The 18,823-nt window shown below is 46.6% G+C and overlaps 1 protein-coding gene across 1 annotated transcript in view; it reads right to left on the bottom strand.

Moving 5' to 3' along the window:
- The window catches only part of DHRS7C (dehydrogenase/reductase 7C), a 56,153-nt gene that overhangs the window by 30,686 nt on the left and 6,644 nt on the right, over positions 1-18,823 (bottom strand). The window contains exons 3-4 of the mRNA XM_050919839.1: positions 17,179-17,291; positions 8,092-8,302 (exon numbers count right to left, since the gene is read on the bottom strand). Of these exons, the coding sequence (XP_050775796.1) occupies positions 8,092-8,302; positions 17,179-17,291 (324 nt within the window). The remainder of the gene's footprint in view (positions 1-8,091; positions 8,303-17,178; positions 17,292-18,823) is intronic.

The following is an 18,823-nucleotide window of genomic DNA, read 5'->3' as shown; positions in this document are numbered from 1 at the left end:
CCCAGAAGCAGCGGCGTGTCCCCCATCTGGCTCCTATGTGTGCAGGAAGCTGGGGGCTCCGCACACTGCCCCTACCCCAAGCACCTGCTCTGCAGCTCCCATTGGCTGGGAACCATGGCCAATGGGAGCTGCAGGGCAGCACCTGCTGATGGGGCAGGATGCATAGCTGTCTGGCCACGCCTCTGCGTAGGAGCCCGGAGGTAAGCGCTGCCCAGAGCCTGCAACTCTTACCCCCTCCTGTGCCCCAAGCCAGACATGCCAAACCAGTGGAAAAAATGCAGAAATTGGGCTTGTTTTTGGCTTAATTGGCTTGTGAGTTGCCTGTTGGCTAGTTTTTGGCTTCCAACTTGTTGCTTGTTTGGCCTGTAGCTCGTTGCTTCTTTTTTTTTTTATCAGCTCCCAGCAAGTAGGGGCAAGGGACAAGCAGGGGCTCGAGGAGAGAGTCAGGGGAACACAGGGGGCCCACCACAGTCCCAGACTGCGCACCAGGGGATCTAGTCACATAGAATCTTGGGATTCTTAGAGATTGGCTTGGTTTGGCCTTGATTTGAAATGAGATTAGCTTGATTTTTGGCTTATTATGAAAGTCTGGGTGCTTATTTGCTGCATGAAAGTTGGCAGCTTTGCCCCAACCCCCTGACCCAGGAGCCCCCTTCCATCTTTCGAACCCCTCAATCCTACCCTGGAGCACCCTTCTTCACCCCAAACCTCACATTACCAGCCCAACCGCCCAGCTGGAGTCCTCACCCCACCCCCCCGTGCCCAACTCCCCCTGCGCCAGGCCTGATTCCCCTCCCACCCACCAAACTCCTTGGTCCCAGCTTGGATCACCCTCCTGCACCCCAAACCCCTCATCTCCAACCCCACCCCAGAGTCTGCACCCCTAGCCAGAGCTCTCACACGCACCCCAGCCCCAACTCCCTGCCCCAGCCCACAGCCCCCTCCTGCATCCCAAATCCCTCAACCCTGGCCTCACACCAGAGCCCGCACTCCCAGCTGGAGCCCTCACCACTCCACACCCCAACCCCCTACCCCAGACCAGAGCCCCTTCCTGCACTATGAAGTCCTCATTTCTGGCCCCACTCCAGAACCCACACCCCCAACCCCCTGAGCCCGCGCACTGAAAATGAGCGAGTGAGTGAGAGCAGTGACATAGGGAGGGGGGATGGAGAGAGCGGGCCAGGGCCTCAGAGGATGGGCAGGGCTTCAGAGGAGGGGCAGAGTAGGGGCAGGGCAAGGCTGTTCTGTTTTGTGCAAGTAGAAAGTTGGCAACCCTACTACTTGCCAATGTTATATTTCTAGATCCAGCAGAGAAAGAAATAGACAGTCAGATGCAGGGGGAGCTGATGGACACACAGCTGTGGGCTTTATGGTTCTGGCTGCAAAATTGAAACTAATGCTAAAGTGAGTCTTTGCCCTGTGGAGGAGGGAAGCACAGAGCCCCTGAACATTTAAAGGGACAGGCTATCACAGGATCCCTTGCTGCTTAGGATGAGATAGCACCAGAATTTGTATGTTCTTTTCTGTATGTTGATTAGCATCGATCATTGGTGGAATTCCTGTACACTTGACATATTTGTTTACAGAATTTCAGATGTAGGATTTTTATCTGTCTTAGGTTCTTATCTGGCCTCCACTATCATAGTTACTGAGCACCTCACTGTGACATTCTATACCTTGGGGGACCATCCTGGAACTCCCATATTCCTCATTTTTATATAATTGTGATATTATATATAAAGCATGCCTTGTAACGGATCAGGGGAAAGGTTATGATCTGCTGAAAGTCATTTTTCTATCCATATATGTATATCATTAATGAATATGAAGTTATGAGAATTGTGTTGTATGGTTGTCACTAAAACATGCTGTAAATCCGGGAATCAGCCAGATATTAGCTCCCCAGAGGGAACAGCTAGGAAAGTAACCCACATCTGGGTGGAGTGTGAAACAACACATCAACAGCCATTGTCCAGCAAGGGAGCTACAATTCAATGACTTACCTGCATGAGGCCATATCAGGGGAATTGATCAACCTTGCCTGGAGACTCAGGCCTTGTTTACATTGGCAAGTTTCTGCACAGTAAAGCAGCTTTCTGTGCTGTAACTCCCAAGGTGCACACACTGCCAAGCCACTTAGTGCACAGAAACTGCACAGTTGCAGTGCTGTAAAAAGCCACCCCAACAAGAGGGGTTCAGCTTTCTGCACCAGGTCTTCAGCACTGCAGTGCCAGTATAGACACCCTGGTCGATTACAGCACTGCAATTGGCCTCCGGGCGGTTTCCCACAATTCCTGTTCTTGCCTCTCTGGTCATCGGTTTAATTCTACTGCCCTGCCCTCAGGTGACCAACTGTGAGCCCCACCCCTTAAATTCTTTGGGAGTTTTGGAAGTCCCCTTCCTGTTTGCTTGGTGACGCATTAAGTGGCCTCAGCACATCTTTCCAGGTGACATGCCTGCTCCACGCACCAGGCAATCCCCCATTTGGAGCAATGCCGAGCTACTGGACCTCATCAGCATTTGGGGAGAGGAGGCTGTCCAGTCTCAGCTGCACTCCAGCCATAGGAATTATGATATCTATGGACAGGTTTCACATTGCATGACAGAAAGGGGCCATGACCAGGACACGCTGCAGTGTAGGTTCAAAGTGAAGGAGCTGCAGAATGCCTGCCACAAGGCATGGGAGGCAAACTGCCGCTCCAGTGCTTTGCCCATGAGCTGCTGGTTCCACAAAGAACTAGACACAATAGTTGGTGGTGACCCCACCTCCACTGTGAACGCTCGGTGGCTTGCGTGCCAATCGAGAGTGGACCAAGCCAGGGGGAGAAAATCTTGGATGAGGATGTGGAGAGGGAGGCGGACCCAGAGGCAGAGGATCACGCAGAGGTCAGAGATGCATGCAGCCAGGAGCTCATCTCTATCTCAGAGGAGGCTAGCCAGTCACAGTGCTCGGAGCTTGGTGAAGCGCAAACAAGAGAAGGCGGCCCTGGTAAGTGGCTTTGATTTTGGGAATCACTGAAGTGAGTTGTTGGGAGCAGGAGGGTTGCAGAAAGCAACCTTGTGTCTGTATGATGCGTGTACCTCCACATGCCTTGTCTGAGCGGTGGAACAGGGTATTGTTTGACTCCCTCACTTCACGGGAATCTACCTCATGGAAATTGTCATGGAGATACTGGGCAATCTGCTGCCGCATTAAGGGTAACTTTTTTGTGCCACTCTGCTGTCACTGGAGAGGGACCATTGCACACAGGCGAGCCGCATAAGGGCCAGGGCAGAAGCTGCAGTCTTGGAGAAGACTCTCCCTTGATTCCCTGCTCACCCTCAGCAGCGAGATATCTTCTGCAATGAACACAGCCTGTGGAAAATGTGGGGACACTAATGATTATGAGGCCCCTCTACAGTGCTGGCTCTCCCCTAGAGCCACGTGCCCAGTGTACAGCAGGATCTCGGAAGAGCGATTTCCCCTGCCCCTGAGGTTACTCACCATTTTGGGGGCCGTGTGGCTCATATGTGCTTGCCTGGGGTTAGCCAGTTTGTGACAGGTATGTGAATAGTAGCTGTGTTTTAAATCACTGAATCAGTGGTCTGTGTGTTGCAAACAATAATGCTTCTGTAAACTGTTTCATTTTGACTTCACAGATATGACCTTGGGAGTCCAGCTCCCCTCTTTGTTATCATCAGCTGAATGGCTGCTCAGAATTAAAAAGCAGCTTAGAAAGGAGGACTTTCTAAGTGATGTCATGATGCACTCTGCCGCCAAAAACCAAGAACTGAAGGAGTGGCTGGACAGCTAGAAGACGGACCGAAAGGAGAACACAGTGTGCCAGAATGAAGCCACAAAGTGGCTCTTAAATATTATGGAGCACCAAGCAGACATACTCCAGGTGCTACTAGCTCTGCAAACCGAGCGCCCACCCTCCCCTGCAGCCTCTGTCGCAAAACTCTTTACCATGCACCCCCCAGACACCACCAACACACTCTTGTCAACCTCCTGGCTTCAGTCTGTAACCACTGCATTCCACTCCTGCCCCATCACAGTCCAGCCCTGTGGACTCCCAGTACCCACTGCACTCAGCACGTCCCTCTGCAGTTTAGCCCTGCTGAAGAACAGTACCCACTGCACTGTACTCCAAAGGCAAGGTTGCATATGATACCTGGACATACACAAATCTTTAACTGTCCCAGGCCCCCACCCCTTCCTGGGACCCTCCCTCTCCCCATCCCCCACAGTGCTGATGTGTTTTTTGTTTGTCTCTTTCCTCTGGTTGTTGTTTTTTAATAAAAGAATTGTTTTGGTTTGAAAGCAATCTTCATTCCATTAACTGAAAGCAAACAGAGCCCTGAAAAGCAACAGGCAATTTTATTAAACCATCACAGGGCATCATCCGCCTCAGTCCCAATCACCCCTAGCATTACAAACACAGCGCTTCTGAGCATAGCAAGAAATATTAGTGGCTTTCAGCTTCAAATTGCTGCCTCAAGGCATCCCTGATCCTTATGGCCCCGTGCTGCACCCCTCTAATAGCCCTGGTCTCTGGCTGTTCAAATTCAGCCTCCAGGCACTGAGCCTCAGCGGTCCAGCCCTGAGTGAAGCTTTCACCCTTCCCTTCACAAATGTTATAGAGTGTACAGCACGCAGCTATAAGCATAGGAATATTGTCATCAGCCAGGTCCAGCCTCCCATATAGGCAGTGCCAGTGGGCCTTTAAAAAGCTAAACGCACACTCAACAGTCATTCTGCACTTGCTCAGCCTTTTGAAGTGCTCCTTGCTGCTGTCAAGGTTACCCGTGTATGGTTTCACAAGCCCCAGCATTAAGGGGTAAGCAGGGTCTCCCAGGATCACAGTGGGATTTCGACTTCCCCTACGGTGATCTTCAGGTCCAGGAAGAAAGTCCCTGCTTGCAACTTCCTGAACAGGCCAGTGTTCCGAAAAATGCATGTGTCGTGCACCTTTCTGGACCCATCTGCATTAATGTCTGTGAAACACTGATGTTGATCCACGATTGCCTGGAGAGCCATAGAGAAATACTCCTTCTGATTAATGTACTTGGTGGCTAGGTAGTTTGGCGCCAGAATTGGAATATGTGTACTACCTATCGCCCCTCGGCAGTTAGGGAAGCCCGTTTGTGCAAAGCCATCCACAATGTCACGCACATTGTGCAGAGTCAGTCTTATGGAGCAGGATCTGATTAATGACCCTGCACACCTCCATCAACACGAGTCCAACAGTCAACTTTACCACTCCAAGCTGATTAGCAACTGATCAGTAGCTGTCTGGAGTAGCCAGCTCTCACTGTGCAATTGCTACACACTTCTCCAGTGACAGGGCAGCTCTCATTCTCATGTCCACAGGGCTAGGGTGAGCTCATCACATAGTCCCATGAATGTGGCTTTCCTCATCCGAAAGTTCTGCAGCCATTGCTCGTCACCTGAGATGTGCATTAAGATGTGATCCCATCACTCAGTGCTTGTTGTGTCAATGCCACAAGCAATCTCATGTCATAGTGTGGTGAGATCAATGTCGAACTCCTCTTGCCTTTGTAGTTTAAGGAATAACTCCACTGCCACTCGTGACATGTTGGTCAGACTGAGCAGCATATTGGTCAACAGTGCGGGATCCATTCCTGCAGCCCAAAGACGCAGAGTGTGCAGTACAAAAACTGTTGAAAGATGGCGCCAAATGCGGATGGAAGCACAGGGATTGCTGCAATGTGAAACAATGCATCATGGGGCATTGGGACAGGACCCAGGATGCCCTACAACCCCCTCTGCTTTCCCCCAACTCTTAGCGGCAGAAGAGGAAGAGATGCTTTCTGGGATAGCTGCCCAGAGTGCATTGTTCCGAATATCGATGCAAGTTCCGCAAGTGTGAACACGCTATTGCACAGGCAAATGACAGTGTGAACACACAACGGTGGTTTCCTTTCAGCACTCTCTGAGTGAGATGTAAGCACATAGGACTGAGGGTATAAAACAGAACAGAGCAGGCCCATGCTTCGCTTTTCTCCTGCCCCCACCTATGTTGCAAGCAACAAAGACACTCAGAAGAAGACAAGACTCCAACAGAGGTTTAATGGACAAACTTGTATATTAAGGACTGCAATATCCAGTGGAGTGAGAAAAAACTGCTTAATCTAGATGGTGCCCAGTCTAATAGGGTTGAGAATTTAAGTGTGTGTGATTATATTTTATTTTATTTTGGTAACTAACTCTGACTTTTTGCCTATCACTTAATATCACTTAAAACTATCTTTTGTAGTCAATAAATTGGTTTTCTCTGTGTGATTCATGAGTGGCTCTGGGAGCATTCATGCAATATAGCTGGGTGTGGGGCTCTACATGCTGTTGTGCTGAGTGATAGCAGCTCCTGGAGGGGTTTGCTGCTGGTCACTAGCAAGGCATTGTGAGAGAGAGCCCAGGCTGGAGAGAGTTAAGGGGGCACAGTGGTCCCACAGTCTCAGCGTGCACCTGGGGATCCTGTCACACTTCTAATTTTTAGTATATTTATTCTCACAATGCCCCGCAAGGCAGGAAAGTGGGGAACCAAAGTGCACAGAAGCTAAGGACTAGATTCACAAAGAGGATTTAGGTGTTGCAAAGCCTAAATCCTAGGCACTCTAGTGCCCAGTGGCATTCACAGCCCTGAGTTAGTTGCCCAAGCTCCCTATGCCTTGTATGGAGAGAGTTAGTTGCCTAAGAAAGGGATCCTTAGAACCCAGAAAGCTGAGCAGGGTGCTAGTTAAGCTAGCCCTGAGTGAAATGTAGAAGAAAGAGATATGGATCTGGGCCCTAAACCCTATCTCTCCTGTTTAAGCTGTTCCACTTTGTATAAAATAATTCAATATTCATTGGGTCAGACAGAGAGCAAGGAAGTGAGAGGTTGACTCTATAGCGCCCTTGGGAGGGTCATGTTCAAGTCCCCACTCCAATGGCTCTCTGCCATGGCTGGATTGCCCGAGGGTCTGCCTCTGGCACTGATTCCTGTGGCGTAGCTGGAATCTTCTTGTCCATCTGTCTATTTAGTGTAATTTTGAGACCCAGTACTTTCCTCCCATCTCTTTTTCATGAAGAGATCTGGCAACTGAGAGATCCTTCTGCAGCCTCTGCCAGAGCCTGACTCCAGCTCTCAGCCTTCCCAGGAGCGTATACAACAGCTTAGTGTTTTGGGGAACACACTTTCAAGTATACATTGTCTGATGGCTGGAGCTGAGACTGTTTTTTCCTTAAGAGTGAAAAATGTTAAAAAGTTACAAATGAACATGAGCAAGTGACTAGCAGTTCTAGAGGTGTCCTCCCTGCAACAGAGCTGACAGCAGTCTTGAGATGCTTTGCCTGGGATGATGAGAAAGAGGAACAGAGTAGAACTAAGAGCATCTGAATGATACTTTGGTTGCTCTTGGGATAGCAGACAAAAAACGAGGGAGGGAAGGGGGAGAAAGGTGGGAGAAACAGAAAACACCTCACTTTGAGGTACCGTTACAAAATCCCTCTGCTCTAAGGGCTAGATCCTGTATGGTGCTCTCACCTCAGTCCACTAAAACACTTAAACATGTGCTTAACTTTAACCATATGGGGAGCCCCAATAAAGTCAATGGGACAACTCACATGCTAAAAGTTAAGGATGTGCATAAGTGCTTTGCTGCATCAGGACCAGAGTACTCAGCACCTTGCATGATCGAGCCCTAAGTGCACCCCAAATTTGTACACAATTATGTGCTGGATGCGTCTTGTCATGGCTAAGTTTTAGCCTGGCTGCATGCACTCCTTACTGATTTGTGACAGTTGATGTCTTCACAGCAGAGCAGAAGCACATGCCTACAGGGGTCACTGCAAACATACAACTGGGTGTTTTGAAAATGGGGCCATGATATCACCTATTGTTGATAAACACTCTTCTCTTCACACTCAGGGGGCCTGATTCTGTTCTCACTTGCTCCAATTTCACACCACTGATTTTCAGTAGAGATTCTTCTGATTTACACTGATGGAGTTGAAAGCAAAATTTAACCCAAGCCATGCCACAACATGACACAATGACTTGGCATCCAATCTTTAAATAGCACTTTCAAAAGAAGAAAAAATCAGAATACCTTTTGTTAGTGTTATAGGTCCAAAATAGTTGGCATCCATAATCTTTTTATCGAGTTCCAATGAAATACTCTGCACTGGTCCTTTCACCTTCATACTAGCATTGTTGATCAGTATATCCACACATCCATAGCAATCCAATATTTCTTTAGCTACATCTTGAATGCAGTTTATGTCTGAGAGATCCAGAAGTACGAGCTTTGGTGTAAATGTCTTTAAAAAAAAAGGAAATAACATTTTGTTATTTCATGCATACAAGGTTATACGAAAGGAGACTGTGTCTGCTCTCTGTTTTAAAGTGTATTTACTGTCACATGCGAAGAAAGTGCTCTCACCATCAGTTTGAGAATATTGTTTTTCCTTTTTACCCACACTCAGAGGAATCTGACTCCTTGTTGCCATCTCATGTGATTTTATCATGACTCTAACAATATTTGATGTAGTTCTTAAAAGTCCAGTTCCTTGAGCCCAGAAATTATGGGAGAATCTCAACTTACATTTTTAAAACTAGTCAATTCCTAGCCCTTGTGCTTATGAAAAAAAGCTGGGAAACTGAGCCAAGTGCACTGTAAAGGCTCAGAAGCCAGAATAGTGTGACACTCTAAGGACCTTTCCAAGACCCGAGGAAAAGTTCGGTATAGCTTGAAAGCATGTCTCTCTCACCAACAGAAGTTGGTCCAATCAAGGATATTACCTCACCCACCTTCTCTCTAAAAAGAACTGAAGTTATTATTCTTTAAAATCTCATGGTAGCTGATGGCCCAACTCATGACTTCTGAAAATTTGGCTTTTGCTGAAAGAAACCCCTCTGTTAGGCAATTTGGGAGCTCCACAACTGGGGTAAATCCCACCTACCTTCTTTTCACTAGTGGCTAGTGTTGTGCCCAAAATACAGCAGGCCGGTAATACATTTTAACATTTTTAGAAGGTCTCTTTCTATAAGTCTATAATATATAACTAAACTATTGTTGTATGTAAAGTAAATAAGGTTTTTAAAATGTTTAAGAAGCTTAATTTAAAATTAAATTAAAATGCAGAGCCCCCTGGACTGGTGGCCAGGACCCAGGCAGCGTAAGTGCCACTGAAAATCAGCTCATGTGCCGCCTTCGGCACCCGTGCCATAGGTTGCCTACCCCTGCCCTAACCTATGTCTGAGTTACTGAAGTCCTTAAATTGTGCTTTGAAGACCTCAGGCTGCAGAGAATCCTCCAGCAAGTGACCCGTGCCCCATGCTGCAGAGGAAGGCAAAAAACCTCCAGGGCCTCTGCCAATTTGCCCTGGAGGAAAATTCCTTCCCGACCCCAAATATGGTGATCAGTTAAACTCTGAGCATGTGGGCAAGACTCACCAGCCAGCACCCAGGAAAGAATTGTCTGTAGTAATTCAGATCCCACCCCATCTAATATCCCATCACAGACCACTGGGCATACTTACCTGCTGATAATGGCACACATTAAATGGATTAAAAATTGGCCAAGTGGCAGTTCTCAAAATGTAACTGTAAATGGGGAACCCTCACTGAATGAGTGTTTCTAGCAGGGCCCCACAAGGATCAGTTCTTGGCCCCACACTAGTTGAGATTTTATCAGTGACTTGGAAGAAAACATAAAATCATCATTTTTAAAGTTTTCAGATGACATGAAGATTGGGGGAATAGTAAATAATGGAGAGGACAGGCTACTGATTTGGTAAGCTGAGCACAAGCAAACAATACGCATTTTAACATTGCCAGTTGTACTGTTAAATATCTAGGAACAAAAAATGAAGGTCACACTTATGCAATGGGGAACTGTCTCCTGGGAAGCAGTGACTCTGAAAAAGATTTGGGAGTCATGGGGGTAATCAACTGAACATGAGCTCCAGGTGACACTATGGCCAAAAACCTAATGTGATCCTTGGATGCATAAACAGGGAAATCTTGAGTGGGTGTAGGAAGGTTATATTTCTCTGTATTTGGAACTGGTGCAACCACTTCTGGAATACTGTGTCCAGTTCTAGTGCCCATAATCCAACAGTGGCCAATGCCAGGTGCCCCAGAGGGAATGAACAGAACAGGTAATCATCAAGTATCCATCCCCCGTTGCCCATTCCCAGCTTCTTTTACTTTGTTGTTTAGGCATGGTGGAACTTTTTGGGGGTATACATTTAATTTGAGCCTCTATTATGGTGTTTTTAAAAAGTTTTCATGCAGATTGCAGGTATTTCACTTTTGTGACTATACCTTTTAATTTGCATTTCACTAGCTTCCTCCTCTTTGTGTGGTTCCCCTTTCTGAAGTTAAAGGCTACTTTGGTGGGCTTCTTTGGTATTCCTCCCCATGAAAGATGTTAAATTTAATTACACTATGCTTGCTAATACTGAAAAGTTCAGCTATATTCATCTCTTGGACCAGAGCCCAGGGGTGCTGGGACAATTTTTATAGGGGGGATGCTGAGAGCTATTGAACCAAACTGCAAACTCTTTATATAGTGGAAACTACTTAAAACCAGGAGTTGCAGCAGCATCCCTAGTTCCAGCACCTGTGGCAGAGCCTGTGCTTCACTTATGATTAAATCAATAATTGTCTCATCCCCTACCCCACTGACCCTAATTATTTATCCATAGGGCAACAGCTTTCCCAAAGAGACTAGGTAATTCCAGATCAGAGTATCTCTCAGCCCAATGGCTAGAGCACTCCTTAAGAGGCAGGAGATCCCTTTTCAAATCTATTCCTCCCCTCAGGCAGAAGGGGAAATTGAACTCAGAGTCTTCTGCATCCCAGGTGAGTACCTGACCACAAGACTAAAAGTCATGAGGCAGATCCTTCTTCCCCTGTCCAGCTATTAGGTGTGAACTCACCCGAGGGACCTATGTGGCCAAATGTCTGTCTTGTAAATCAATCCACCTGGACTGATTTACAAGACAGGCATTTGGCCACATAAGTTCCTTTTCAGGCGAGAAGTATCTGGATGCCCACAGGGAAGCAGCAGGGTGCATGCGCAGAGACAGCAGCACAAGCCCCGAGGGAGGTTTTATTGCAAAACTTAGGTGCCAAGCAAGTTTAGGCACTTGCAGGGTTCAGCAGGAGTTCTGCACATTGCAGTGGTCTCAAAACTGGAACTTTAGGCACTTAACTCCTTTTGTGCATTCAGATCTAAATTCATTGGCAACCTGTTACCTGAGACTTGTTCGTCCAGCTCCATCAGACACATTTGGAAGAGTTGCTGCAATGCAGATAATTGTCTAAAAAGTATGTTTTTTCCTTGATGAAACCAGCACAAACCAACATCACCGTGCTGTTGTATTGTTATCTATATAGTGCCAAAGGTGCACAAAGCAATAATTAAAAAAAGGGTAGATGCAGCAATTCCTTATTCACATCAATGCAGGATTTGCCCCTCAAAAGACACAGTCCAGTACCCAGAGGAGCTTATAGTGTAGGAGTGCTGTCCTGCAACCCTTACTCCTGCAAGTAGCTACCTCTTACTCAAGGGATTACTTGTGAGACAACTCAGGTGAGTAAGGGCTGAAGGACTGACACTAAATTTGATAAACTGTGACATAGCCATCAGCACAAGGCAGGATGGGAATGAAAGCAGGAATTGTCCACTGGAGGGCCATGATCTTATAGGTTTGAGATCACAGTCCCTACCATAGGTTTCATCAGGGTCATCCTTAGACATACGCTACATATGCAGCTGCATAGGGCACCCAAAAATTTGGGGTTTCATGGTTTCTGCCAGAAAATTAGATCCTGAATCTGTAAGGATGTCTGAGGGCCAACCTACCCTGGCAAAAATGTCTGTTAGGGCCTGGCACACAGTGTTAGCCCTGGTGTTGCCTAGAGCTACTGCTTCCGGCCATCGGGTAGCAAAGTCCACGAAAGTCAGTACGTACTGCTTTCCTCTGGGTGTCTTTTTTGGGAAAGGACCCAGAATATCCACAGCTACTCGCTGAAATGGGACCTCAATTATGGGGAGTGGCTGGAGAGGGGCCTTGACCTGGTCTTGGGGTTTTCCCACTCTTTGGCACACCTCACAAGACCGGACATACTTGGCAATGTCCTTGCCCATCCCCTCCCAGTGGAAGGACTTCCTCAACCGGTCTTTGGTTCTGTTCACCCCAGCATGGCCACTAGGATGATCATGGGCTGAGCTTAAGAGCTTTTCCCGGTACTTAGCTGGAACCACTAACTGTTTTTGCGGATGCCAGTCTTCCTGGTGTCCACCAGAAAGAGTCTCCTTGTATAAAAGTCCTTGTTCTACAACAAACTGGGATCGATTAGAAGAGCTGAGAGGCGGTGGGGTGCTCCATGCCGCCACCCAAGCTTTCTGAAGGCTGTCCTCTGCTTCCTGCTCAGTCTGGAACTGTTCCCTTGAAGCTGGAGACACCAGTTCTTCCTTAGACTGTGGACTTGGGCTTGGTCCCTCTGGAAGCGATGTAGGTGATGGGGTTGTTTCCGTTGCTGGTGAACCGCTCTCCGCTGGTGCACCAGGGGGTATTTCAGGCTCTGGCTGAGCCTCTTGGGTGTGGTTGTCTGCTGCTTCTGCCAGTTCAGGCTCGCTGGCGCCCTCTGGCGTTGGGGTTGAAGAAGGATTTGCAAGCACTGTCGTCAGTGCTGGCAATGGTTCTCGTGCTGGCTGCTTTTCCAGTTCCTGGTCTGGGACTGGAAGCACTGTGGCTGTTTCCGTTGTTAGCATGGGATCCGGGTCCACTACCTCTGTCTGGGTCTCTTGTAACACAGACGGGGCCTCTGTGGACGGCTCAGGAACAGGAATGGGTCTGGAAGCTTGCCTGGTTTGGCTGCGGGTAACCATTCCCACTCTCTTGGCCCGCTTCACCTGGTTGGCCAAGTCTTCCCCCAGTAGCATGGGGATGGAATAATTGTCATAGACTGCAAAAGTCCACATTCCTGACTGGCCTTTGTACTGGACAGGCAGTTCAGCTGTAGGCAAGTCTACAGCTTGTGACATGAAGGGGTGAATTGTCACTTGGGCCTTTGGGTTGATGAATTTGGGGTCAACGAAGGATTGGTGGATAGCTGACACTTGTGCCCCCGTGTCTCTCCACGCGGTAACCTTCTTTCCACCCACTCTCAAAATTTCCCTTCACTCCAAGGGTATTTGAGAGGCATCTGGGCCTGGGGATCTTTGGTGTGATGGTGGTGTAATGAACTACACTCAGTTGGGGTTCTTTGGGCAGTTGGCCTTCATGTGTCCCAGTTCATTACACTTAAAGCATCTTCCAGGTGACTGGTCACTGGGTTGAGCTGGGTTACTGGAGACTGGTGAGGTGGAAGAATAGGGCGTTTGTGGCTTTCCTTGGGTTGTAGGTGAGGTCTTTGGCTGCCCTCGGTTGTAGGGTTTATTGTCGGTGTGCCCTCTGGGGTATTCGTTCCCCTTGACAGTAGCTTTTTTCTTTTCTGCCACTTCCATCCATTTGGCTCCAATCTCCCTCATCTCGATGACCGTTTTGGGTTTCCCATCTAGGATGTAACTCTCTATTTCCTCAGGAATACCATCTAAGAACTGCTCCATTTGTATCAGGAGATGCAGCTCGTCCATATTGTTAACCTTTGTTCCTGATATTCAGGCTTCATAATTCTTTGCAATGTGGTAGGCGTGTCGGGGGAATGACACATCTGGTTTCCATTTTTGGTTTCTGAACCGCCGACGGGCATGTTCAGGTGTTATCCCCATTCTGTGTCTGGCCTTGGTTTGAAAAAGTTTATAATCGTTCATTTTCTCCTTAGGCATTTCAGCCGCAACCTCTGCTAAGGGTCCACTGAGCAGTGGCCTCAATTCTACCATGTACTGGTCTTCAGAGATGCTGTACTCAAGGCAGGCTCTTTCAAAATTTTCTAAGAAGGCCTCAGTGTCATCACCTGCCTTGTAGGTGGGAAATTTCTTGTGCTGTGGAACAATTATTGGCAAAGGGTTGTTAGGATTGGCTGTGTTCTGTTACCTAGCCTGTTCTAATTCCAGGGCCTGTCGGTGGGCCTCCCTCTGGAGTTCTATCTGTCTTCTGTGGGCAGGATCTTCTTCTTCTTGTTTCCTTCTGTGGGCCACCACTTCTTCTTGTTGTTTTCTTTTGTGGGCTGTCTCTTCCTTGGCTAGTTCTGCATTAATTAGTTCCATCCATCTCCTATGTTCACTTTCTTTGTCTATGGCTTGTTGCCGTGCTCGTTCCTGTCTCAGGCTTTCCTTGGAACTCATGGTTCCTGCTTTCTTGTGCTGAGGCGCCGTCTGGTGTTTACTGCCTGAAATGCTGGTTCTCTGTTGGCTTCCTGGGGTTGCTTAGCAACAGAGTCCTTTTTAACTTACTAGCCTCTCCTGAAAGAGTTAAAAAGCAAAAGAAAACTCTCTTTCATTTACAAATGTATCCTGGCTGGAGTGCGTTGCTGACCACTTAAGGCTGCTTTGTTTAACAAACGACCATCATTAAACCTTAATAGCCCGCCCTATGCCCAGCTAGAATGGAGCAAGGGAAAATAAATTCCTCTGGCTGCAGTTTAAAAAAAATAAACCCCTTCCCTCTGCTTATAACCAGCTAGCAGAGAAGCAAATTAATAATCTTACTGGCTTTTGGATTCTTATCTATCCCACCTCTGCCACCATGTCATAGCATTCCATCTCAGATCTGAACCTTAGAGTTCAGAAAATGAGATACTAGCACCTGAATCTTCTAAGCTTAATTACCAGCTTAGATCTGATAGCACTGCCACCACCCAAAATATAGTGTTTTGGGGCACTCTGACCTCCCCAACTTTCCCTGGGGACCCCAAGAACCCAGATCCCTTGGGTTCTTAAAACAAGGAGAAATAAACCATTTCCCCACCTTTCCCCCTCCCAGAATTTCCCTCCCTGGGCTATCCTGAGAGATACTGATCCAACTTCTTAAATCACCATACAGAGAAGCATCTCCCTTCCCTTCCACAAAGAGGCAAACAGATTCAAGAAAAACAGAGAGAGATTCTCTCTCTCCCCTCTCCCGTCTCCCCCACTCGTCCTGGTGAGTTATCCCAATCCCCTGGAATAAAACAAGGGAAACAAGAAAAAAAATCAATCAGGTTCTCTAAAAAGAAATCTTTTAATAAAAGAAAGGAAAAAGTAAAGAATTATCTCTGTAACTTCAAGATGTAAATATTACAGGGTCCTATAGCTTACAGACACCAGAAAGAGACTTTCCCCCCAGTACCAATACAAATCAAAATATTCCCAGCAACAACACATATAAACGTTAACCAGCCAGATCCATAATTGCAAATAGAGTAAAACAATCAAAAAGCCTAAACCGCCTGTTTTTACTTACTATTTGAAAAGAAACTTAGAGAGCCTGTAGTAATGTCTGGTCTCTCTCAGACCCTCCGAGAGAAGAACACACAACAGACAAAGAACACACACAAAAGCTTCCCTCCACCCAAATTTAAAGGTATCTTGTCTTCTGATTGGTCTTCTGGTCAGGTGTCCAGTTCCCTGCTTGTAACCCTTTACAGGTAGAAGAGACATTAACCCTTAACACTGGGTCTTAGTGTACCCCTTCTGCCTCTTCCTATCCCTGTTCTGACCCTTCCTGCAGGCACCTACCGCAGCTGGCTGCAGCAGCCTGGTGAGTCTTCCTCTGGAGAGGAGCTAGTACTTAAAAGCTTCCTGCCTGCCAGCCCTATTAGCACAACACTGAAACTGTTAAAGAGCCATTCAAGTAGTAATGAAGCCATTTAACAGGCATTTGCCAACCCCCTGGTATATACTGTCAGTTTCTGAATTTACTCACCAAAACTGTTGTGCATGACCCTAATATTTACTCAGAACATGTCAGTCTACAGGACCTTAGTTTAAAATTTGCTTTACAAATATTTCATTAGTGAGTTGATGAAGGTTATAAAATCACATCTCTAAAAAATCCTTGCATAGATTTTTAGATGCACAATCTGAGTATTCATCTTTAGCTTTAAATGCTTGGATCTTCAGACATATCGTTTTTTAAATAAATCCTTCAAAAGCCTTCAAAAGTGATCTAACATACGCATGCGAACCTGGGCTGCCATCGGGCATAAGGGCACCAGTTTAATAATACTGCATGGGGCCCCATCAATCCTTAGGACAGCCCTGGGTTTCATTCCTCATGACAGAACAGGGAGTAATGGTCTCAAGTTGCAGTAGGGGAGGTTTAGGTTGGATATTAGGAAAAACTTTTTCACTTGGAGGGTGGTGAAGCACTGGAATGGGTTACTTAGGAGGTGGTGGAATCTCCTTCCTTAGAGGTTTTTAAGATCAGGCTTGACAAAGCCCTGGCTGGGATGATTTAGTTGGGAATTGGTCCTGCTTTGAGCAGGGGGTTAGACTAAATGACCTCCTGAGATCCCTTTCAACCTTGATATTCTGTGATTCTCCCTGCTGGCACAAAGCTGATGTATAGTGCTTAGGTGCCCACAGCACAAAGGGTGTGCTTGAGTGCCAGCGTGACTCATCTTTCCCCTTTCCAGCCACTCGATACTGGGGGCAGGTGACCCTGAGACTAAAGGGACGTGGCCAGGCTGTCCTTACAACTTGGCATATCCCAAACTCTATGACGCTGTGAGCAGCGGAGAAGTTAGAGCTGCTGTGGCTAAGCTATGCCTTGGCCAGTGCCAGGGTCAGGAAATCTCTGAGTTAGCATAATGCTCAGCATGAGCAGAAAACCTGGGCTAGTCTGTGTAATTGATATACATTTTGATTTTTGTTAAATTGGGGTAGAATTGGGAGTTGACACACTGGGGCCAAGCATTTCAAAACCAGATGCCTAAAACTAGGGCCCATGTGCTATTTTTAGGGACCTAAATAAAAGTAGCCTGAGTGCCCACAGCTCCCTTTGGTCTCAGCAGAGCTTGTGGACTTTTGGCACTTCTGGAAATCAGCCTGTATATATTTAAGTATCTAAATATGACTTTAGCAGCCTACATGTGGGCACTAGGATTGAAAATGGACTTTGTACAAGACATAAATGTTCTAACAACCACTATCCTAGATTAATTTGTATGTAAAAACTGCACCAAGCACCAGATCATTAATATTTTCCCTCCAGATCTGTACACTTTGACAAGGCACAAAGGAAGGAGAGGACATACTTACCACACTGGGGTCTGCCACACTGATTAAAGCATTATACAAGGCTTCTAACTTCTCCCATGTCTTTCCACACAACACTAACCTCGCTCCTCCAGAGTGAAAGACTCGAGAGCATTCTGGAAAATAAATATATTAATAAGGAACAGTAACAAGTCAAGTATCAGAGGGGTAGCCGTGTTAGTCTGGATCTGTAAAAGCAGCAAAGAGTCCTGTGGCACCTTGTAGACTAACAGATGTATTGGAGCATGAGCTTTCCTGGGTGAATACTCACTTCATCAGATGCATATGATCCAATGCATCCGATGAATTGGGTATTCACCCATGAAAGCTCATGTTCCAATACGTCTGTTAGTCTGTAAGGTGGCACAGGACTTTCTGCTGCAGTAACAAGTCAGTTTTCTGCTATTGATGAAATTGAATGTGTTTTTCAAACTTCATTATTTTTGAAAAAAGCAAACAATAAAAAATAACGAAGAAACATAAAACCCCTGCATGGCACAGGAAATGTATACATGAACAGTAAATACAAAACAGATTAACATCTTTTTCAATATTAAAAGCATACAGAATGGTGCACTCTAGCCCCATGATCTAACCAAAGTCTAAATAGCCAAGGAGCTTGCAGGTCACGGCTCTGAGGCTACATTTACACTGCAATGAGGATATAATTTGCAGTTCATGGAGCTGTACCAGCACTATCTTTAAACTAGCTAGCTCAATGTGACACAGAGGCCCACTGGTTGTTCTCTACCCTGTGTCAGCAACTCTTGTCAGGCCTGACTGACGACTGTACCTGACACACTGTTGTCAGAATATGTATGTAAAAGGTGTCATGTAAGGCATCATATGCAAACTGGTAACACGCTAGTCTCAAAACTCATTGTGTGGTGCATGCACAGGGTGTGTACAAAGAGGTATGGCTATGTATTGGAATTATGTCCTTAAGAAGTGTTTAGCAAGCAATGTCTAAGACGAGTCTGCTTTAGACAAAGGAATGTGGATTTCCTTGTCTGACCTGCCTGCCCATCAGGCAGAGACAATGAAAATACATTTACAAACAAGATAAAGAAAGGTATCAAGCTAACATGCAGGGGAGAACACAGCATGACATCTATATTCCAGCAGAAGAGATAAACTTTGTTGGGGCTTACTTTTCAAAGAATAGATTTCAAAGAGTTATTGAACTACTAAAGAGAGGGAGAAAGAACCCCTAGGTTATCATTCATGTAAAGAGTCAAAACCCAAGCATTTTGAGTTATACCTTATATTTGGTATCACGTAACCCTAAGTCCTTTTGTGAATAAACTAAGTTAATAAGCTCCTGTGAACTGTCTTGTTGAAGGCACAACAAATTTGATAAGGTTTGTGGATGCTAAAGTAAGAAGAGCTGAACACTGCAGAGAGAGGCATCAATGAGGAACTTGGGAGTTGAGGTTCACTGACTATTACATGCTAGGCAAGGTTATGAGTGGCAGAGCCCTGAAGAGTTTGCTGGCAAGGCAGACAGGCTAGAGAGCCAGGAACCTGACAATACATAGAGCTTAGCAGCAGCAAAGGTCTCACTTGCTGAAGCAGGGGGAGTAACACAGTTATGGGAACTGACAAATCATCACACTGACTAAAAATTGCAGTGAGATTCCAGTGCCAC

This window comes from Gopherus flavomarginatus, chromosome 12 (genome assembly GCF_025201925.1).
Source record: "Gopherus flavomarginatus isolate rGopFla2 chromosome 12, rGopFla2.mat.asm, whole genome shotgun sequence".
Taxonomy (NCBI): domain Eukaryota; kingdom Metazoa; phylum Chordata; order Testudines; family Testudinidae; genus Gopherus; species Gopherus flavomarginatus.
Note: the sequence above shows the minus strand (reverse complement) of the source record. Positions and strands in the feature narration are given on the sequence as shown.